Source organism: Calonectris borealis, chromosome 23, assembly GCF_964195595.1.
Source record: "Calonectris borealis chromosome 23, bCalBor7.hap1.2, whole genome shotgun sequence".
Taxonomy (NCBI): Eukaryota; Metazoa; Chordata; class Aves; order Procellariiformes; family Procellariidae; genus Calonectris; species Calonectris borealis.
The window spans coordinates 9,628,460-9,653,285 of NC_134334.1; the positions used below are offsets into that span (position 1 = coordinate 9,628,460).

General features: G+C 36.6%; 1 protein-coding gene across 7 annotated transcripts in view; it reads right to left on the reverse strand.

The window, feature by feature from the left end:
• PRDM2 (PR/SET domain 2) overlaps positions 1-24,826 on the reverse strand; it is a 74,612-nt gene that overhangs the window by 40,571 nt on the left and 9,215 nt on the right. For 5 of the 7 annotated variants that reach the window (XR_012677101.1, XM_075172638.1, XM_075172637.1 and 2 more), the window contains exons 3-6: positions 16,903-17,020; positions 15,516-15,619; positions 11,786-11,938; positions 5,587-5,713 (exon numbers count right to left, since the gene is read on the reverse strand). Coding sequence is in view for 3 of the 7 variants with exons in the window: in XM_075172638.1 (XP_075028739.1) it covers positions 5,587-5,713; positions 11,786-11,938; positions 15,516-15,619; positions 16,903-17,020 (502 nt within the window). In the remaining 4 variants the exon portion in view is untranslated. Of the gene's footprint in view, positions 1-4,986; positions 5,324-5,586; positions 5,714-11,785; positions 11,939-15,515; positions 15,620-16,902; positions 17,021-24,826 lie in introns of those variants that run through there. The other 2 variants (XM_075172643.1, XM_075172642.1) reach the window with 1 other exon arrangement.

The window sequence follows — 24,826 nt, forward strand, 5'->3', positions numbered from 1 at the left end:
AGACTTATTCCAAGCACAAGTCTAACTAATAACTTCATGTAACTTAAAAAACAGACAATCAGGGCATCATTTGGCCATGATTTCCATTTGTGATGACATCCAGATGGCAATCCAAGGCCTACCTTTTGTAAACAGGATGCATATTTATGTGACTCTCAAGTACAGCTAATTATTTGGAACTAAGTGAGAATGCCTATGAAAGTATTAACAAAAAAACTGCAAGGATTTCTACTATTACAGAATTTAACCTGCGTATTTAATCATCACATTTCCTTTTTCTGCAGCAGCAATTTGACACAGTTTCAGCAATAGTCACACTCATAGATAAAAGAAAATCCAGTGTAACTTTTATTATGACAGCATTTATTTACAATTGGTGAAGCAGAAGCCTAAAGTTCCACTTTGCATTCAGATTGATATAAAACAAGGCATAATAATTATTTATAACAGATAATTGATTCATAATTCACCCACCTTAACTGCACACTATCTCTGGGACAGTATTAATTACTGTTACACTATAGTCCATGCTTTCTCTGAAATCTGACAAAAACTATGGGAAATAGCAACAGAGCCATTTAAGGTAGTGAAGTTTTAAAAGATTTATTAGCAATGGTTTGAGACTTTAAAACTGTACTACAATAAATAATGACCAAGGGCCGTCTAAGATGTAGGTGAATCTGATTCAGGTGTTTTGCCAGCACTACAATAGAAGACTACTTTAAGAGGTAACACGACTAGGTTTTTTAAGAGGTCATTTGGTTTCATGACAGACTCCCACTCAAGTTGCCTTATGCAGCATGTCCTTTGGTAAAATGAAGTTACAGACCCTTTTCCCCCCCTCTTGACAGCCTGACTTTCTACAGAGAGAAGATATGAGAGAGGCACATGCAGTATTCATTCCAGACGATGGTATGAATTATGTCACTGGGGTTTGTTCCCTAGATAAAGTGCTAAGTGGAACACAGCTAAAACACAAATACAATTGAACAGCACAGAATGGAACCCCTACCACAGACAGATAAATAAGCAGAGGAGAAGGAAAACATTGCCCTCTTCTCCCACCCCAAAAAAGTTTTTTTTAAAAAGGTATTATTCACAAGCACGTAGCAGAGCAAACTTTTATCCTGTGTAACATCAGCATCTTTCTTCCTGTGAGCACAGACTTTTGATCTACCACATAATCCATGACAGAAACTACCTAGATTATTTTAGCATTGTTTGATTACACTTTGGAACCTCCTTAGCACCTTAAAGCAGATTATAGCCTGATAAAACCACCGGATATTTTTATGTATGACCATCCTTTTTTTTTTTTTTAAATACTTTTTATTTAGTTAGTGAAAAGTTACTTTTGAAAGGAAGACCGAGTCTGAAGCCACACTCATCCCTCATATCACTGGTTACTAATACTGCATATTACTACTGTCATATATAAAGGAAGAAATGCCACAATGAGAGGAAAAAAAACGTCCACACTACTCCTCTAATGGACACATGAATTCAACTGAAAAGTGAAAGCCAGGCTGTTCTCTTTTTTTCCTTAGAAAGAGAATTAATGAAAAACCTTGTGCTAACGCATTTGATTTGAAAAAATTTTCCTATAAGCTTGGCAGGCAAGACAGAAGCATGTTAACTACAACTTGGGAGACGCAGATGATAAACGCTTAATAAATAAATGAAATTTCAGAAAATGCAAAAGCAACAAAAAATGTGTTAGATCATTTTTCTGCTAGTTGTTGACCAAGCACCGGCAGCTGCTGGCTCTTAACCATGTAGTAATCACATCAAAGATAACAGGGTAGGCTCTGATAAAAATCTTTGATGCTACCCAAGTTCACCAAGTTGTTTTCTTTTTTTTTGGGTTGTATTCCTGCCCCCCGCCCCCCTATACACTTTTATCCTACTAAATTGCTTTCTAAATCTCAAATGCACTCATCACCTTAGCAACAACATGCAACGTTTCAATGCATAAAAATAAATTAGTAAGAACTGCCTCTTCTCCTCAAGGACTCCTAAGCTGTTGTGCATGGTAGAAGAAAGATGTAAAGGATTTACTCCAGCTACGAAAACCTACAACCAAGGCAGGCAGTAACTATCGAACATTAAGACCTGAGAGATATAAAGACTACAAGAACAAAAATACGCAAGACATTGAACTACTGAAGAAGTTGGGCAAGTAAAGAGCAGGCGAGTTTTGAGAAACACGGCTAAGGCATAACCAAGATCCTACCTTCTGCAAACATGTTAGAGAAGACTGGTACACAGAGAATGCCAGGTGCCATCCTAAATATGCTCTAAAGGAGATTATGAACCTTGTGTCAGTAATCACTTGCAAACAGAGGTCAGATCAAGGTCAAGGAAAATGGTTCAATCTGTACTTTGTGTCTACTCTAGACTTGGTCAGCTGCCGATTCTTAAATGCCATCTCAACTTTACAAATTTACTAAGCTTACCTCTTACGGTAAGACAGTCTGAACTGACAGCATGTGAGGATTTACTCAGAAATAAAGAGTATTCCTACTGCAACGTGAAAAGTTTTACAATAATGAAAGCCTTGACTGATTGGGCAAAACACATCACATTTTTAATACCTGTGAAATGGTCACCTTTTCTGATATAATCAGAGTTCGTTAAATAAATTGCAGAAACAAGACTATTTGTCAAATGATAGATTTCTTAACTGTGCAAGGAGAAGGCCTAAGATGTATTAAAAATTCAAAAGGCTATTTGTTTTTCTGAATACAGAATAATTATGAGTTATTTAATAACTGCATGTTCTGAATAATTAAATTATAATACACTTCTCAAATAATGTCTTGTCTAGTAATTTCTAAGGTATTAAACTGTCAGTTTACTTTTCTGGAAAATGTGTTTCTAAAGGACACACTCATTCACAGTTGTTTAAACTTGGCAGTTCTTTCTTAGTTCTATTTTCTCCTCAATGTGTAAGACGACAACCTGCAACACAGGCCAAAATAAAGTTTATAAAAAAAGAATTATTTGATTTGTTTAGGTAGCTAATAAATTCAAATTTCACAACTCTCCGGAGGAGCTACTCTCTAGCAAGTTTCTTAAATTGGTATTTAATCTAAAAGAGTACCTTGTACCAGCTCTCAATTTTTCACATGCATAAAGTTAAGTCAACATCTTTCTTCTCCCATCCCCCTTTTATCATACAATTAAGATTTTTTTTTTAAATTACTTTTTATTTAACCCTACTCATCACAATTTCCTTTTGTTTTCCCATAAAATCTCAACTCCAGGGCTAAGAACTTCCATATCCAAGAGATATAGCTGAATCTGCAAAAGAAGGGATATCAGCAGAAACCATTTTGGAATCCTAACTGCAGCTACTGTTATCAAATCAGCAGAAAAATATTACGTTTCTTATAAGAAAATTGCTATGAATTGCAAATATTAACAGATCTTACTACAAATACTAAAATAACTGAGAGTAATTGTAAAGGCGTAAATGTAGAGGAGTAAAAGTAGTTCCAATGGAACCTACTAAAAATAGAACTATACAATTTCAAAATATGCATGTATTAGAAAAGAATAAAGCACATACTATGAATTGCATTATCTTTTACAGCACGGATGCTGAAACTTTAATCATAACAATTCAAAGCAATGAAATACTAAGAATTTGGTCTTCCTTCTTCATGATACAAGAGTATAATTCCATAGATAAATTATTCTTGGTTATTCTCAAATGCTTCATCTATATTGTGTTTAGGATTTTTTTTTGGTTTGGGGTTTTTTGTTCGGTGGGTTGGTTTTTTTTTGGTTGGTAGGTTGCTTGTTTGGTTTTTTTTTTAAATATATTTGTGAGCCTTGATAAGGAGCTTATGTTTATAAAATGGGGGAAAAGATCTATTTTTTCTAATTATGACAGTCTGAAATCTGTAAAACCCGTAACAGTTAAATCTTAAACCTACAAAATAGCACAAAACCAAAACCCAGGAACCACCAAATTAGTTTACTGATATTTTTATCTATAACTTCACTATGCAAATAAAAATTCTATGCCGTGAAAAATTACCTTAGAAATTATTCTGTCTGGCTTTTCTGATTTATAATATAATCAAATTCTTTCAAGTTGTTCTTCTAGCCTTTCAGGTAAATCACAGGCACACAAATTCTATTTGCTAAGATAATGCACATTTAGGAAAAAGCATAATACAACCTCTAATTTACCAAGTGTTATTTATATGCATGCTAAATATGCTTTTCATTACAGGCAGCAAAATAAAAATCAGTGCTTGAATTCCAGTTTGTATTGACTTAACCTATGAATTACTGTTCAAAAGAATAACCAATTGTGTTGCACCACTTCTTTCTCCCAGCCCCCTCCTCAATCTCTAAAATAAAAAAAAAAAAAAACAAAAAACCCCCACAACTTATATAGTAATTGTTCTCCTAAATCTTTAAGTCTGTTCCCAATGTGAGTTCCACAGTCAACTGCACTACAAGTAAGATCAGGCCCTGAATTTTAAGTTAAAAAAAACTACAATGATGCCATTTAAAATATTATCTCCTCTCCTTCTTTGGTTCGTTTGTAACCTTCAGAGAATTCCAAAATATACATATTCACCTACAAGAGGAATTGATACCCTTGTGCTACAACTGTAAATACTTCCTTTTTATATTTACTCCCTGTAAGTGATAGCTTCTATTGCGATTTTGGCCTAAAACGGTAGTCAAAATGTCAGTTATATAAGGCCATGCGTGGAGGCACATGCACTCTAAAAAATATTGCTACTGAATTAATCACGGAAAAAATAATGGATGTCTGGTTTGACATACACATTTACATGCAGACTAACGTGTATAACCCTCCGAAACTCTCTCATCCTCCCTCCTCTGCCAAAGTCAACCAAAAGTAGTCATTCACGCTGCCTGCAGAATTTCATAACCAACTAGATCACTAGTACCCTAAAAATAACAAGAAATTAAAAACCACAGAAAATAACAAAGCCTTACTTTTTCATTGGCAGCAGCGCTCGACTAAAGTAAGAAAATAATCCTTGCGCGTAACAGCACCCCGCTCCTCGACGACACTTCACTTGTTAACACTGCCTGCAAATAATCTTAGCAGCGACCCCACCCACGCAAAAAGTTCACAGTTTCAGGAAGGCTGGCACAACCTTGCGCGCTGCTGCGCAGAGGGCATTCCCGTACTCGCGGCAAGCCCCGGAGAGCCCCCCACGCGCCGCGACGCTGCCCAGCTCCGGACGGAGACATTTTCCCTCCCCGCGCAGCGCCCGGCTGCCGAGAACAGCCCAGCGCCTCTCACGCCGCCCCGGCCAACTTTTCCAGCCGGGCCGGGAGACGCCACAACTTCCACGTCCCGCCTGGCGGCCCCCCGGCCGTCCCTCCCTCCCTCCCTCCTGCGCGGGAGGCGGCGGCGGGGGAAGGTCACGGCGGCCGCCGCCACCGCCCACCCGGCAAAAGTTTGCGGTCGCCCCCCGCTCCGCCGCCGCCATGCCCGGCCGCCGCGGGGGGGGGAGGGGAGGGGGGGTGCGGGCGCGGCGCGGCAGGCAGGGCCAGGGGCCGCGGCGCAGCGGGCGGGGAGGGCCCTACCTTTCTTGGCTTTCGGGGAGTGCCGCCGGCTCCGGGCGCTGGCTCGCTCTTCCTCAATAGCGGCGGCTATCTCCGGGTCGTCCTCCCCATTGTACCACACCAACAGCTCCTCGCCGGGCGCGATTGGCTGCCGGGAGAGAAGAGAGAGGCGCGGCGCCAATCAGGCGGCGGCTTGTTGGCGGCGGGCCGCGGGGCGGGGAGCGGCCGCGGCGGCGCCGACGGCGCTGCCCCGCGCAGCCCGCGGCGGCCCGCGCGCGAAGGGTGCCGCCGCCCGCGCCCCCTGCCGGCCGGAGGGCGCGCAGCGTGCGCAGCGCCGAGCTTCCCCCTCCCGCCCGGCTCCGGGACCCGCGCAGAAACGGGGCCGGTTCCCGCGAGCAACCCCCCACCTCCTTCCGACGGTAACGAGGATGCCACCGGGAAACCGGCCTCTTCCGCTAGTATTATTAATTAATTACACAGTAAGACACAATTATTAAACAGGATTGGAACTTCAGGCTGCAACACCCCAAATTTTGATTTGTCTCAAATCGTGACATTGATTTAAATCCATGACTGAACTCACAGCAATGAAATCCCCGGTGTTTCTTACTCTTGCTATTTACAGTTTAATTCTTTTCAGGGAGCTACCAGCATCACACACCTACCTTACAGAAAGCATTAAATAATGAATAAAACTGTTCAGTCATCCACTGATGTTGGAATTGGAACAAAATCTAAAGACACAGGGAAAGACTGTCGCAGTGAGTTAAAGGGAATACAGAGGAAAACAGGTAATTCCTATGTGTTTCACAGATCCACTTAACCACAATAACGAAAATTTGTTTGCCATTCCAAATCTATTATTTCTATTTTTTTTTTATCCAATCAAACAATGCAGAGGAAAGACCAAATTAGCCAAGTAGGCATCACTGCAATTACTACTCATATTCCCAGCACTGTCACCAAACTGATCAATACGAGTTTCTCTGATTATTTCACATGCTCCTTAAAACATTATCAGACTCAAACTAGTAAACCCCCAAGTTTGCAGACTAAAGATGTATTTCTACCTATTTTTTAAGTCTTCATCATTATCTCTCCATTTCCTGAAGCATTCTATCCAAAACCAAGAAAAATCAACTTAAATGCCTTCCTTTACCTTAACTACAAGCGCCCTTTTTCCAGGGCTTGGTGAACATTGGGCTCGTGGAGATAAGGTACTATTTTTAGAGTCACTATGTTACAGCAAAGGGTATCCTTGGACTATTATTTCAAGTCTGAAGCCAAAGGGAATTTTTGTATCAAGAACAACAGTAATATCTGTTCCTTCTAAAGCACTTTTTTTTTTTTAAGAAGGTCTCACAGCACTTGATATAGGTGATAGTTATCTTTGTACCCCCAGACACTGGAACAACAAGAGATGCAAGATCCCAACAACTATGTTAAGTGTTTAAATTATATTATAAGCAAAGCCTATGGTTTGGCTTCCTTAACAGTTCTGGAGGCCTGATAGGATAAATAGTGGTAAACCTATCTGCATGGTCCCATTTTGCAGCTGTTTAGCAGCAAGAAATGAAGAGTTGTCTGATGCAAACAACTTATCCCCTAAACAATACACAAACTCAGAGAAAAGAGCTGGCAACAATTTTAGGCAATGCAAACACAGGATGATAATGAGCATGTAATTTGTTAACTACCTGGCTGGAACTAACATTCGACTTGATGAATTTAGTTTTGGTGTAACTAGTCTAGAATCTAAATTAGGCTCTCTAACCTTGTACTTTTAAAGTGAGATGCAGCAGCAGCTTCAAAACCAGACAATTAAAATAGCTCCCTCACTAGCAATATGAGCGAGAAAAGAACTACACTAAGTGCCACTTCTACCGCTACTCTGACATGAGAGAACACAGAAAACACACAGCCGACTCTTACTGATGACACCCTCTAATAACAACTCTAAAAACCAACCTCCTCCAAACAATTACCTACAGATTGTTTGTGTAGTAGTGTTAGGTTGGGATAGCTTGGTTAAAAAAGGTAGGAATTTTGGAAATGCTCATTAGGTTAATAACTCCCACATGCTTTTTGGCACTTTATGTTTTAACTGCAACATTTGGCATTCCTTAATCCGAGTATTTTCTGTTCAAATGTTTAAAGTAATTTCAAAATTTGTTATTTTCAAGAGTAATATCCTAACAAGTTATATCCTAAGAAGTTCTAGCACAGATTGTCTAAAATTTAATTCGTTGTACACGTACAAGCACTGCACTTGCACACACAGACTAAGATAGGCATTTGCCTGTCTCACATTAAAGTATATATTTTTCACCACAGACACTGTGTTTTACTGTGATACCATGCTTTTGCATGTGGATGTGGCCTTATCTCCCCAAACGTAACCACAGTGGACAGTTTATGGCATTAATACTTGTATGCATTTTTCACACTGTATAACCCTATGTTACATTGCATTCTTGAGTTACTATAAACCTTTTTGACAAAACATTTTTCCATAAACAAATTAATTTCACCTTAATCAAGGACAGTTTCACAGCCAAGCTTATTTAGAAGACTTTTTGAAACTGAGTTTTCACTGCAATTTTACTTCAAGAATTACTTCAATAATTACTTCTTCTTCAAGAATTCAAGAATTAAGTCCTGTACTATGTGCAGAACAACACTATTCAACTAGCTCATTTCATTAGGAGGGGCAGGAAGAACTTCTGAAACCCCATAATGAGTTTAAGCTGTTCCACAGAAATATCACAACTCTCATATATGCATCCTGGGGAAAGCATATGCAAAGCAGCCTACAAATATCCTCAGTCCTTCAGTAAAGATGAAAAGAAAAGTATTTGCTTGTGCTCACTTAAAAGTTCTATCCTGTTACTATTCATTTACAGTAGAGAACAGCGAAGTTAAAGCTCTGTGCAGTTTTGAGGTTCTTTTACACCAAGCAAATTTGGACTTTGCTTATCTTAGCAATGAAGCTTGGAAATCAGCCTGTTTAACTTACAAATTAGAAACCCACAAAAAGCTGAAGAAAACCTTGGGAAAAAAATAAATAGCTACGACAACATTTTAAATGCTTCGAGGTAAAGCAGAACAAAATGACATACAAGCAACTTTAATTCTCTTGGGGCTAAATAAAAACTGTGCTGTTTATTTATCACCAAATGGAATTCCCCTAAATTTATGAATTACGATGAAGATCAGGAAAGAACCATGCGTACATACCTGGGCTGGTAAATTTACAACAGTTTTGAAATGGCAGTGTATACATCATAACACATTAATATGCAGAAAGAGAAGGATGTTTAAGATGTTATTTATTACATGCTTTCTTTTGTCTCAGTTGTCAGTAAGGTGTGATGTGAATCTAAGACTGATATGGACCCTATAAGAACAACATCATCACTGATACAGAAGGCAAGACAAAAATAAACCTTTAAATAAAAAGCAGACATATAAGCAACCATATTTTGCAAAGAAAGCAAAAAACAGCACAATTTTTTTCCAAGGTATGAATTTTCCCTGCAGTTTCTAAGGTATAGGAGAGTAAAAACCGATACAGCAGACAATATTTAAGTGCTTTAATGTAGTAACTTGACCTTGAGACCACACATTCGAAATCTCCTCCTCTATATTATACTTCTCCTACCCATGCTATCAGTCACTTGCAGCTTAATTTCTAATTTCTTCACACTAACTTTATTTAAAAAGCCTGGTTACTATAAATTTGTCATTTTAAATAATGAAAATAAGTTTACAAAACACTAGACAAAAAAAGCTTTCTTAATGCCTTCCTTTGGTTTTCATATTCTTGGAATGGACAAGAAATTAAACAGAATATTGGATTTAAAATATTCCTATTAATCTACAAGAATAGTCCACCTGTGCAATTAAAAAACACACAAAGTGACTTTCTAAATCTTGACCTGATTTATCAGTATGCTGACTGAATGCTGAATATTTAATGGTAGTGAAAACTGTCCAATTTCATGTCAAGCTTTCACTTCAAAAATCATCACAGATTAGCAAGATCAGAATTTTCCTTACATATCACTTCTCTAAAAGGTGGGAGAAGAGAATAAAATTCATTGAAATAGATGGTTCAAATAATAATTGGAATATCAGTATGCACTTTTAACAAACATTCATCATTGGGTGAGCTTTTTTCCCCCAATATGGAGCAAAGTTAAACTTTACAATATAACCTAGTTTTGCATAGTGAAGCAACTCAGACATTTCTACAGCTACTTCTTAAATTACCTGCCAAGTTACCTGTGTCACAGATGTAGTGACAATGAAGGAACAGCAGGAGTGCACCACCGAACCATGGTTGCAATGCTTCTTGGACTAACTTGGTCCTGGAAACAGTTTGGTAACTTCTGAGCAGCATAAAACTGGGATTACTAATACAAGCCATCCCAACATAGCTCGTGCAGAGCTAGCGTGAGCATGTCCGCACTGCGCTCCTGGAACTAAATCTACAGGGCAGAAACAACTCAGTGGTTCTACACCAGATGAGGTCCTGGCGCTCCACTTTGTGCGACACCCAAGCCCAAAACTACTCAGCTGCTGCTTCCACACTGGCCTCTAAGAAGTATAGCAGCAAGCCTCTGTGCAGACCCAGCCTGGAGGTAACGCCATTTCTGATGTAACACTCCCTCCAAATAAACCTGCTGAAGACGGCTCTTTGAAGAGCCTCACATCCCAAACTCAAAATCTCACACTGCAACAAATCCCAGACAGATTTTGAAACCAATAAAACCGATCCTTATAGGCTGTTCTAATCGTCTTCAGAAAGAGCTGCTTGGCAGCATGATCTTGTTGGCAAGACCTGAGGATAAAATTCATCAGGCGCAAGAGAAGACAGTCAAAGGAACGAAAGGATATTTCAAATGCTGAGGCAAGGTATTTGTTATTCTGTCAGCACTGCTCAGCTTCTTTTAGCAGTACAATCACTTTCCAAAGTACAGTATTATCCATCAGAAAACAAATTTGAAATATGTGAATGCCTGTCTTTACCAGGACTAAAATATTTGCAGAAAAGATTCAATAAGAGAGAAATTTAAAATGTCAGAGTGACTCCAAAAGCACACTTAATGAACTAATGTGACTATGGGCAAAGGCAGAGGCAACCCAAGATAAAGTTGTCTAGAGAAAACTAAGCTCGCTACAGATTCACATTGGGAGCATGCCCTCAGTGAATAAACACTGAAGAGAAGTCAACGGTCTGGCTGGCAATAGCAAACCTCTACTTGAATGCTATCTCAAAGCTATTAGAAAGTTCAGAAAATGTTTAGAAGTTGTTTTTTTTCAATCTAGTTTGAGTGATCTAAAATATAACAGTTTTACATGTAGGGCACTATACTGCCCTATAAACTTCAAAACTGCATGGTATCAACTCATTCTTTTATTAAGTGAAGATCGGTTACTTATAGATGTTGTTGGCCTTACAAGGAAATGTAAGAAACAGCAATACCATAACAGCAAGGCTGCATATACCCCAAAACCACAAAAGCATTTTAAATAAAAACAAAGTTGAGCTACATATACTCACTGCTAGTAGGTTCTTCATCAGAGATTCAAATAATACTTTATAGCCACAATATTCTAACACTAACATACTCTACCATTACTGATAGTTAAATCTTTTTTTTTTCTTGGTTTGGGAGATACAATGCCCCAGAAATTACACCCTTTTTCCTGGCCCCCACTCCCTGAATAAAACTGGAAGGGTATAAAACCAGGAAAATTTGTTTCATGGAGCTTCCTATTAAAGTGTCTAGACAATCAATCTTTGTTATACTACGCAAAAACCATAAAAGTAACTGATTTCTGCAAAAAATCCTCAGTAGAAAGTGTCTCCGTATCTACAGAAATAGAAAAACATTTATTTTATGTAATCTGCTATAGTTTTTCATTCTAGTTTGTATCAAATTTGGTGCTACAGCAAATCATTAACCCACAAGATAGACATAGTGTTCATATATATTCTATATTTTAACAGTAGATCTTAATGTCAACTGTATTGGCACAGAAGAATTTAGACCAGTGAAATGTAGCATTTTCAGTATTTTAATTATATTTCACAAAATGTTTCAAAATCTATTTAATACAAAATAGTAAAAAATAGGATTTGAATAAAGGGGAATAAAAGCTATTAATAATAAAAGGTTAACAGAGCAGTAACTGATTCTTCAGACATTAATACCTTTAAACTTTTGTAGTATATGGTCCTGTTGATCTCCAGAGGAAACAGATTTTGCTCCTTTCCTGAACGTGCCCAGTTTATATATCGTAGCCAGTTCCCTTTCTTTGGATCAGTTGCATCTACACACATCCATCCCAAGTTTGGGTAATACACCTATGAGACAAAAATGGTATTAAGCAAATGGACAACTGTTAACACTGAAGTATACATGCACTAAAACACTACACATTTTAAAGCTATACAAAGTAGTAATCATCACCTAAGGACAGAGATAACACAAAGGATATGAGCAGAGGTAGAGGTTGTACTGGGCGGCAGTGCTGCTGGTCGTCTGCAATTGTTTTAGTGGAAGTGGTACTACTGGGAAAAAAAAACTTCTGGCCTGCAAGCCTTTCTCTGAAGGTTTTGGGCTCAAAAGCCAAAACCCTTAAAACATTTTATGCTTTCTTTTCAGTTTGGCAAGCCTGAAATGATTCTCTAGATTTTGCATTTAATAAAATGACTGATTTTAAGATATAAAGGCAATAGAGCTTTATTTTTACTATCTGATGAACTGGGAAAAGTAACAATATAGTAGTTAGAAGCATTTGCTATATTTGGAACGATAAGGGAAAGCATAATTAATATTTAATCTTTTTTCAGAGTATTAAAGAAAATCTTAACCTTTCAGAAATCTTGTGATCACCTTCAAAAATTGACCATGTCAACAAACTTCTGCATGTTCCAAGATGCTGTGTAAATTCTTTGGTTTCCATTCTTGGAGAAAAATTTTTGACACCTACTCCTGTTTTACATTTCAAGACAGCTTGCAATAAAGCAAGGTTACTGACGTCTTCAGTATTTTCTGATGACAGACAACTCTGCTTCTCTTTCAAGACATATTATGCATCTCCCACTTTTCTTACTATAATCCAAGTTAGAAGCCTATAAGAAGAGCTATCAGTGGATGTTATACTTTTTTTTTGCAAACTGAATAATGCACCACTGTTCGGCAACTAGAACTACCATTTTTCCATTACTTTGTCCCAGAACACAGGCATACTAACAGGTACACAATGTCTCAGAAGTATCGGGCAGCTCACAGATTTTTAGAAAAACAAAAAAGGAAAAATATATGCAATTTAATTATATCTTATTATTTGCCTTTTCTCTTTTGGTCAAATCTATAAATATCAGTCTCTGCCTGGAAGAGCTCTTTTCAAAATCCAGCCTCCTCAGCTCATCACCTGAAACATTCACTTAGCACCACTGCAGATAAGGAATAAACTAAAATTCCGATTTCACCATAACTTTCCCATTCTGTTACACAATGTTGTAGCTTTTTACTGTTTCTGATACTTACTTTTCTTAATTCTAAGTCTTTTACAACTGTTTTATATTTTCAATTTCAAGCACACTTCTACAACAGCTTAAAACAAGAATCATTTAATAAATTTGATTTTTTGTGTGTTGATATACTGTTGATTTAATAAAACAGAATTTTATCAATAAAGGTAAAGTTTCAATAAATACACCAAAATAATCTCAGTTTCTTTCCTAGCAAAAACACCTCCCTTACTTAAACTATTCCAGCATGGATTACGTCATCTGACTTTTGAAAAAATGTTCATCAGCACACCCAGCCCTTGCAATATGAAAGCATAAACAGCTTCACAGACAGCAATCCTTTTGGTTAAAATGGGAGAAAAAAGTCGAACAATGCTGTGGAAGAGTTAGCAGATACGGAATATATGGCAAAACATAATACTTTATTGCTTGTATGTATATTACTTTATTATGTTTTTATATTACTTTATTATAGTTTTTGCACAAAACAAAATATTTTATTACTTTTCAGTTAAAGCTTCTCATTTACAGAATATTGTTTAAAGGCCTTGTGCACTGTGAGAAAGGAAATAGCTCCAACTCCTCTATATAACATTGTGACTTGAAGTGATTCCTGTAAACCACAATAAATATTATTCAGCACAGCTGTGCCAGTCATTCTGAATCGGCAGATGGCACTTCCCTCAACTTTCAGTCACTTGCTGTCATTTTCCTATCTGTGGCTTTTCTCCGACAGAAAATGAAAATATGTTCAAGTCTCTATTTCTCTCCTCAGACACAGCAAGCATACACTGACACATAAACCTCATCTTACTCAGAATGATACTCTAGCATGACAGTTCAAAATTATTAAAATTCACTGGAGATGCCAGCTTTTAGAAGCCTTACTTTTTCTTCAGATTAACTTCACTAAAGAAACAAATGGGATTCTTGCGGAAAATGTTGTTCTCCTAGTTGAAGGTCCATATACCTCACTACTCCCACGCATCACCATCCTTTTACAAACCATATTTTCTAACAGTTAAGATTCTGGAGTGGTTTCAGATATCAGCACATGGGGCTAACTGCTGCAGTCTCATTTTAGCTACTTTTTTTTTAATTCCAAAATCAGCATTAAAGCAACATACAATTACTTTGATACCTAGCAAGGGTTCCCATTATAGCCTGCATTGCAAACTATGAAACTTTGTAACAGCTTGTTTGCAACTATCATTCTTCAACACAAATTTAAAAAATATTAAGACATATCCACTGAGAATATTCAAAATCCAGCAGTGAGAAAAACTATTGCAAGGTCAATAATTTACTTGACTGATTCAATCTCACTAAGTGTTCTTGTACCAGATCAAAATTGGAGATACCTCATGCAGTGGAGTTTGTGATAATATTAGCTCAATGCAACAAACATTGTACTTGAACACTTTATTACATTCCTGAATGTGAATTTGCATTTATGGGAAATTGTTCTAGATCAATTCCTCTGATAGGAGTTAACATTAAGTTTTGTATGTGTATCCAGTGTTTTATGCAGTTCAATTTTTGCAGGCCAGGGGCCAGAAGGATGACTACTATCAACATATCAATAAAAATCTGTAAACTAGCAAGTTCTGCTCCAGAACATGCTATGCCACAGTTCCTTCTTCCCTCCCCTCCTTGATCATTCACTTTGCTAAAGCCATTTGCTGTATATGTCTTCAGAAAGACTGAAGTTGTCTTTGGAAGTAATTATGAACTGCCTTAAAGATACTGTAGATAGGATTCAACTACAGATTAAGACACCTACATTTTGAAATCTACATAATATCCAAGGTCTTGTGACTATCAGTGGAGCTTAAAGAGCTATCCAGCTCTCCAGACAGCATCTGCTTTAAGGCAAGCCCAAACACAAGCAGCACAAGAAATACTGCAACAGTTGAGAACTTTTATAAGAACTCCAAATGCAAAACCAATTCCCATAACAAAGCTGGTTTTCAAAGAGCTAGATGAGGAGGAGTGCTGTGGCTTCCTTAAGAGATTCCATATTTTGCTAATTTCCCTAATTTTATAAGCAGTTGACAGTACTCAGTTGCAGAAGGGTTATCACTCAGGGTTCAAGCCAACAAAGCAAAGCTTTATCAGCAATAGACTCTTAAGGGGAGGTGTGATCCAGAGACAGTATGTAAGAAAATTAATACAGCAATTTCAACCACCACCAATAGTTTAAAGCTTTGTAATTCAGAATGGTTGCTCAATCCAAGTGTCTATAATAACAGTCTATAAATAACTGTTTGAAATGGTAGACATAGATAGATGGCAATTATTTCACATCATGTCTATTTCTAAAATCTCTGGAAAAATTAAAGGCTAAATACAAAATATTGAGCTAGTGACAGATACCTTTTTCCATTTACAAGCTGTTTCTTACCTCCCACATGTATACATTGCTCTTAACTTGAGATCTTTTTTTCTTGTCACCAACAAATGGTCCAAACTTCTTGCCTTTTAAAATTGATTTTGTTGCCCAGACACCTGAAGAGACACATATCAGTAGTAAAAACTAATCTAACTTATCTCAAGCAAATCATCTACTCACAATTCATATTTCTTAAGATCATTACAAGTGTCTGTCTCAGATTGGGGAGCATTCTACAATATTAAGATCACAATAAGAAAATTGAAGTTTACAAAAATGAATTCAAACAATCCTCTCCCTGAAACTCGCTTCAATCATGAAAAGTTTAAGCATTTACCTAGTTTTATTCTTTGCTTATGGGCTACTGTAGCTCTGAAGACAAAAAATGACCTCGATTTTTCTTGTCCTTCAGGTGATATTCAAAATACCGTAACAGCATTACAGATTTTATATTGTAAAGTCCCAGATCTCAGCTGTTGTGCTGAGTAAACATGTTATCAAAACAAAAAACCCTATTTGCTTTCTCTGAAACAATGCCAGGCAAATGAAGCCCTCACAAAAGTTGTGAAACTAATGAATAGTATATTTTGAAGGAAAAAACATTTAGGATTGGTTAAAATATATGCATCTGCCCATTAATTTACTGACTGATTTAACTGAACTAAAAATGGACACCTGCATTTCACATTTTATAACATGAAAACTAAGAACAGTTTGACAAATAACTGCAAATTAAACATAACATTCTCATTCGGACCATGCTGGATCAGGTTCATACTAGAAAAGATTAACCTTGCTCCAAGGAGCTTATAACCTGTTACTAACAGTAATGCATCTATTGTCAGGCCTATTCCTCAAACTACCAGTTTTCTACATCAAGTATCCAGTCTGTAATTCTGACTTCCAAAGTTCTCCCATGTTAAACTTTGTTAAAAAAGAAATCAAGCATTTTGGACATATTACAGAAATAACACTTTGCTCCATATAGCAGCTTTCAAGTATGCACTGAATCTATTCTTATAAATTTAACTTTTAATATTGATTGGACAATGAGATGCAGCATTCTAAAGAGGCAACAGTAAGAGAGTTGCAAAACACAAAACTGGTAAAGTGCTGTAAGTGAAAACAAACTAGTGAAGTAACACAGCCCTATTTTCATAACCTAATCTATTTGCATCTTGGTCCACATTGACCCCAGTTCTGATGTTCTAGGAACATAATCTTGGGATGTTGGAGAAACTCAGAAGCTGTCCACTCTTTCCAACAGAAATTATTTCAGATAAATGCACCAGACATCATCTCTACCCAGCACAGGAAGGCACCAAACTTCCACAGCAACTGTAATTTATGTGAGCTAGTGTAAAAATCTTCATTCTCTTTTCACAGTTGTAGCACTTACCAAGCCGTGTCTTATCAACAGCAGATGGGAAGAGCCTCACGTCCTCAGGAAGCCCCCTAAGCACATGCTCAGGTACATCATCTAAGGTTTCCACAGCGACAGTAGATTCAGTTGTGTTCTACAAGTCAAAAAGCCAGAAGGGCCATGACCATTAAGAGATAAAAACACCATCACAACAGATGATCAACCCATATGAGCCACAAAAACTCCTGACTTGAAATTAAAGTAAAATTTCCAAATTGCCATTTCAACTAGGGTCCCCTCCATCAACATGCTAACGTAGAAGTATCTTTTCATCAGAACATTCAAGTTTTCACTATTATTTTCAGTACACTTGTTTATGCTTTAATGCAGAGTTCTAAGACCACATTAGAGACATAAGTAAAACACTGATAACTAAAATTGTTGTAAATATTCTCTTGCTTAAGTTAACGGATGTGTTTTGATTACAAGCAGTATACAGCGAGTAAATCTAACTGAAAGGGTTTTCATGTATCTCTTAGGCCATTTGCCATTTCATTCATTTTCCTTGGCCTCTCCTTAAAAACAAATTCAAAATTCTCCCTTGAGTTACTTGGAGAATAGCGCTAAAGGTATTTTATTTTTCCTGTCTGAATATGACTTACCTGACAGCACTACTACATTATACCTAAAGATGAATGAACAGAAAAGTACTGTGGTTCTATACCTTGAAAAAAACATATATTTTTCAGAATATAGTTTTTGTATGAGTTCAGCTTAGTGTTAAGTCTTTGAACTGCTCATTAATATGGTAATCTAAAACTCATCCATGGAACAGTTTTCAGTTGTATTATTTTCACTGATGAGTTATGCCATGACAAACTACATTTAACAAGTAATTAGGTCACTAATAGTGTTGTTACATGCTACATTATGTCAAGACAACATTCCTTTGTGCCGTTTCTGATTAAAGTTCTTCCAACATTTCAGATAAAATACATTGTAAAGTCGATCTACCTGCCTAGTCTATTATGCTGAGACTTCTTCAAAAAGAAGTATCACGTAAGTGTTCATAGAAACAGTCCTAGAGTTTAGTATCTATGCGTTATCACTACAAAAATCTCCAGTTCCTTAAACATTCTATTGAAGCATTAGAATTACTCTGATTACACAACATATTTGTAAACAATATGTTTAATTCTATTTTTAAAATCAACAACTCAAATTTTTCAAAAAAGTATGTAGCAGGAAAACATACTAGCTCTTACATAACCTGTCTGGAAAGTCTAACTCAACTAAGGAGGTAGATTCATTTTCCCCTTAAATTACAGACAGCTACAACAGACCTAATCTAACATTCAGACCTAATACTTTCTGAAAATAAACCACAAAAAGGTTTTATTATTTTAAGTTTCAGCTGTACACTAGATCTTAAATACGATCTCTTCTGCTAGAAAATGTTTCTGACTGCTTCTAAGAGACTAGTATATTTAAGAGCAACACATGATGCTTTTAGTGGAAATCTTTGTTAGCTGCATACTTTTTGAATACCAAATAGTCAGAAGACGAGAGAAGTTGTTAGAAGTGTTTCAGGACACATACACATCCTAATTACACTGTTGAAACATGTTACTGGCAATTAAAGTAACGAGAGCTAAGTGAACTACCATGCTAAAAAACACTTATTTGATTAAACCAGTATGCAGCAAAACAGCCAGAACACAGGAAGAATGGGAGGTTTTTTCATTTTATTTCATAACCATCCTATTGACAGTTTTTTAAAATCCTGGCTTTCCAACAAAGGATAAAACAGTAAGAGTCCCTAAAATAGAAGTATAATGCAAGCTGATTCTACACTAAAGCAACAGCAATGGTGTTCCATTATCTTTTCTTAACACCTAGACACTTCTGCAAATTCTGTTTCAAAATGTAGAAGAAACATGGATCAAATAAACTAGCTTGAGCCAGCAAAGCAGCTTCTCCATTATGACCCTCAGCAAGTAAATTTCAGTAAAGGTTAGTAAAATCATGCAGGCTTGATTTGATCCGCTTCAGAGTTGTAGCATGTAGCTTATCTTTATTATAACTGACAGCATTAATGAAAAGGATGACTGGAAAAACATTTATGTTCTATCAACCACCCGTTTCATTTTCTGTTTGACTTAACATAAATATCTGTCCATAAAAAGTGATGGTCACCAATAGCAAGGAAAAAAAAAATTAACTCTTAAAGGCATGTCTATTAATAGAGAAGTAGGAAATTAAATGCTAGAAGTTGTTAAGTTCTAAAAATACTTATTTGTACTCAACACACAATTATAAGCATTCTCCATTTTCTATATATTTATTAAGGAATTCTTCAATTCTTTTAAGTGAAAAATGCTGCAATTTTCCTGAGTATACCCTAGTTTTGTACTATTTGTGTTCATAATGAAAGCTAACTGGTACTTCAGCTTAGAGTATAAGAACATCTCAAAGTTTCAAAACAAAGGGCAATTCCAGCTCCAGAGCACTTACGGTCTGGCGGTCCAGACCTGCTCACGCAGCCTTCCATTTTAATTTTGTCAACCATTTCCTAAACACGCACATAAAAGTTCCAAGCAAAAAAACTATACGTGCCTCTATGCATAAAGAAAAGAACGATGTAAAGCTTCACTAAGGAATAACTTGCCTAGAAACACACAAGTGATGACTTTGGAAATACAGCACAAAGCCAGAACATCAGCTACCCACCACGCTGAGGATAATTTCACACATACTAGCAATTCTTTATTTCCCCTTTTCAAATGATGACTTCCAGATATACTCAGTCTAATCAGTCCCCAAAAAACAATCTAAAATAGTTTCTGGTATTGCCTTACATGAAAACATCACTTGTGAGAAAGACTAAACAGTAACTTAAGGGGAAAACCAGTTCTGAGAAGTGCATACAGTTCACAAAAACAAAAAGTTATTTGTTTTACCTATTAAATCGAGCATGTTGCAGTAAACTAACTACTCCAATGTATATACTAGAACTTGCGCTTGGGATACCTTCTGCCATAAACAGAGATATATCCTGCACCACCCAGTACTAAATGTTAGGTGGACAGAGACAAGCTACCCTGCACACACTGGAAACTAGTAATGTGCATAATACCCTTATGGTAGAGTAGCTGACATGATGAAGCTTGTATTTTAATGTACTTCACAGAGCTACTACTGGGTCTATTGTTGTCTTTCTACTGCTCCATTTACAAACATGCCATTTCATTCCAAAGATCGACATTAAAGTATCTGCATGTCAAGTTTACTGCTCTGCAACAAATAGAATAAGCTAAAAGCAGCTTTTAGAGAGAATAAAGGGTTTTAAATAATGCCATAAAAGTTATTATTTCAGTACCCTAAATGTTAATCATAATTCCTAAAAAAATCAACAGCTCAGAATCCTTAGCCAGCAGGTTATAATTAATACAAAAGGTTTTTAAGGTATTTTTATATTAAAGTTTGAAAGGCAATAGAAAGCTAATAAATGATTTATGAATGTCTAGTAAGTGATTAGTTCCATTTCAAGGAGCCTACAAGGTTCAATAGGCTGCTCATAATATTATTCATACTATTATTTGTATAACACAGCGGTAAACGCTACTCACACTTGCCATTAAACAATTAGCTCTTTATTACCTAATTATAATCAACAAAACACTATTCCTGATAAAAATGACCAGAATTTCAAAGTTACAAGCATGCACAGTTTCCCATAAAATCTGTCCACATTTTGAAAGAATTGTGCTTTCTGAGAATTAGGCATATGTTGAACCACGTGCAACAGCCCTAAAAAAAGTACCTGCCCCCTGACATTGAACTTTGATCATTCTGGTTAGAAACAAATACTAGTGGTGATGGCAGTAACTATTCTAATACGAAGGATGTTATACTTAAGCTCTGAACAAGCTTTAGGAGGTGTTAAACCGAGAAATAACACCACCTTGGGCAACACTACAGTTGTCCAAGTAAATCCCAACTTTCTGGAAATGATTCTTGCTTTTATATTTAACCATAAAGCAGAGATAGTAGCTTTCATATACTAAGTATACTCAGATCATTTTCCATTGAGCACTTATGCTGAAAGTTTACTGGAAATATATTTTAAAATGCATCTCTATGCTATCAAATTTAAGATTTTTATCTCTAAAGCAAAACAGATAAAGCTTCTCAACATTTTCTACTTAGCACCCACTCTTTGTGAGGGTGCTGCGCATGGCCATTATTCTCTACAGTTATGAATGTGACTTGCTGAGTTAAGTTACAAGAACATGTCTTCTGCCAGCTTTAACAGCAACAATGAGAAAAATTATAAAACTGGAGTCATAGCAAGGTTATTCTATTGCTGCCTTGGTAAGCCCTAACAGCTGCACAGACACATCCTAGAGAGTTATTTGTAGGGGAGAAAGACCCCCAAATTGGAAATCATGGAAGGAATAGAATGCCAGAAATCCCTTCCCATCCAAGAGAGTGAAGAGACCAGCGGGGGGGGGGGGGGGAGGGCGGGAATCCTTATTCTTTAGTTATAATAGCTGAAGTCTATTGAAAGCAGAGCAAAGTTTTATTTTGCTCTTCCAACAGTCCAAAAGAAAAAACAGTGATGGAAGAAGTCTGATTTTCAGACATCTGTTAGCCTTGAACTGATACACGAGAAGCCATGTCTCATCAGACAAAAAAGAAACACGCTCTTCTCAGCATACCAAAGAGACCTAAATATCTTTCCAGCACATTACCCCATGATTTCATTAGAAGAGAACCAAACCTATTTTTCATAGTGGTTTCTAACAAATTATATATAGGCATAGATGAGGGAGACTACAGAGAGTGAACAAGACAGCTATCAGAACGATGTACTTCAAGTTTCAAGCTAACAAAAGTGGGATGTTTTTTTGGTTGGGTTTCATTTTGGGGTTTGGTTTGTTGGTGGGTTTTTGGTTTGGTTTTTTTACAACCATAGCTAGATGAACAATCAAAAATCTCAAGCCTGCACATAAATTTTAACCTACCAAAACTAAAAATCAGACTCAACTGATTTAGACAGAAGTATACAGTACAGTGTCATATCCTCTGATGTGTCTGGTATATTCCTTAATAGTCACACCTTTTAGCCATAAATACCCCAAAACTGTTTGATCATTTAAGAAGTTTATTTGTATAGAGTAATATACAATCAGAACTTTATTTTGCATCTACCTACATAAATCAAAGACTAGCAGCTACATTCAGAGAACACAACACTCAGACTCATTTGACACCTGTCATATTAATGTACCAGAAAATTGTATATGGGCTAGTACATAACAATACATTTCACACCTCAAAGGAATGGTAATAAGTAACCAAATACTGAACAGTAAAATAAACAATTTAGTTCAGTCAAATCAGTGCAATTTCATTTTATTTGCAATTTAAATGTAGCTACTTAAAACATTTTCCAGATCATAACTTGTCCCCAAGGAATGTCTGTCTACCAAAAGAAGAAATACTGTATTTCAATCATTTTTCCACCAACACTTAATGATCACATGTAAATTTATTTTTCTGTTTGAAAAATTCTCCTCTTGATAAGGATAGTGTACTGGTGCATGTCCTACAGCCAACTTTTGCATTTAACTGAAGTCCTAATATAGTATTTTTCACTCACTCCAAGACTGCAATTTTGAATACAAAAGCACTTGAAGCTTATTTCACTTTTAAGCTTCTTACTCTGAAGTTCATCAGAAATATTACATTGCTAGCATTCAAATTAGCTGGGGTGAAGTGACTTAAGAACAATGCCAAAAAATTATTTGAGGGCTGAAGGGGTGCTGAAACTATCTTCTCCTGTTTGCATCGAATTCAGAGTCCAATCATTTCAATAGTACCTTTCCACACATAGATTAAGCAATTTTTCATACCACTTTCAATATAATTGTACCTATGGACCAACTACAAATTAGACTATAATGTTACAAGCAGTATTTAAGCAGAGTAGAAACAGTACCTGCAACAAGATGTTTACAGATGATCAGAGATTAGAGTGAAAAGGAAAAAAATTATCCTGAACGGTGTAATGAATGACAAATTCAGTTAGTGTCATGTTTTGGTGGAAATAGGATTAAGATAAATGAAAAGATAAAGGAAAGGGTGCCACTGAAGATAAAGGCACATTGCAGACAAGTTAGAAGAGGTAGTTGTGAAAAGGAGATGAAGTGACTAAGGAAGATTGCTGACTCAAACGGCCAGCTAGCACAAGAAAGGTAAGTCAGAAGCAGAAAGGTCCAAGAACCTTATCTGGCTACCCCCCTCTGCAACAATTTCACTGTGTGTGCTTGAAAATTAAAGATGTATCAGAAATATTTGAAATGATCATTGAAAAATTCAGGGGAAATGGGGGGAGGGAGTTTTAGTACAACTGCAGGTGTAATTTGTTAACGTATGGCTTCACCATTTTTAAATAACTACCCATGCAGTTTTCCAGGTACCACCAACCTTCTTCCTACTCTATCTTAATGCAGTCTGAGATGCAGTAAATGCTACCAATCAAAACCCCATGTTTGCTTGTTTTTTTAAACCAAATTATTCAGCGAATTCTGATGAAGTAGTTTACATATTAAAGGCAGATCTCTTTTTAAAACAGGTAGAGGATGCATACTGTCTATCCTAAGACAGCAATCTTCCAAGAAACCCAAAAATATTAATTACAACAACAACTTTTTTTTAACCCTTCTCCTTCCTACAAGAAGTCAAAGTATTTATGAAAAGGTTTTCTTTGACTACTTCAAGATTTCTATGGGATAAATAACAAAACTAGCAGTCTTTTCATATAAACCAAATTAACAATAGCCCAATTAGTTTCAGGGTCACTGAAGTCACACCAAAAGCAGAGATAAGCAGAATGAAAGAAATGTGAGAACAGAACACCTGAAAGATGTTTGGCATCAGGCAAAAACATTTCTTATACAGACCTGGCACTACAACTTGTCAACAGTGAATGAAATTACAAGGGCACGGCAAGAAAAAAAAACCACAGGGTTGATGCTAAATACACACTTAATATGAATAGTAATTGCACAATAAAAAGCCGTATGAGCTCTGTACACTTTGGAAACTAAATGTGAAAGCCAGAAACACTAAGAAGGACTCTAAGCTATTGTAACTACTCCCAGAGGCAGGGTCATCTCATTATTTAATTGTAAGATGACATACATCACAGCACTGCATAAGCAATATTAGCAGTCGCAGTAAGACGAAGACTTTGTTTTCTTCAGCACAGAAATCTTAGTTCTAGAAACAGATCGGGGGACGGAGGACAGCACACGACGACAGACAGGACACAAGGGGACATGGACACACAAATGGCAAGGAAACAAAGATTAGGATCTACAGCTTTCCGAATTTTAGCAGAATCAGAACGACTAATAAAGCAGGACTATTACTGAAGCAGACAGAGCCACAGGCTTCAAGCCACGGAGTGCATTCAAAACAAACCCTACAGGTAAAAAAAATTCAAGTCTTAATAGAAATAAATTTTGAAACAATAGTTAACCTAGCTAGCCCAAACTAGACTACTAATGCTTCCAAGCGTGCTAATGCAAATGTTATTTGAATGATATATACGATAATTTATATTTGTGTATAGATATAATAAAAATATGTATTTTTACAATACATATTTCAAGGCTCTGATAGAGATTGTATTTTGCTTTTTACTTTGTAAATACGCACATATACATTGAAGATTTTTCACTTTAAATCAAAGGAAAAAAGCAACTGGAAACATCCCACCAACACATTTCACACTGTAATTACTTGTATTATATATATACTTCCATAACTTTAGCGAGAACATACTTCAGCAAAGTGTTAATTGTATTCAATGCTGCTGCTGATCAAATAAGGGCATAAGGGGCAATAAAAGCACTCATTAGATACAGGCATCAATTAAAAAAAGTATACA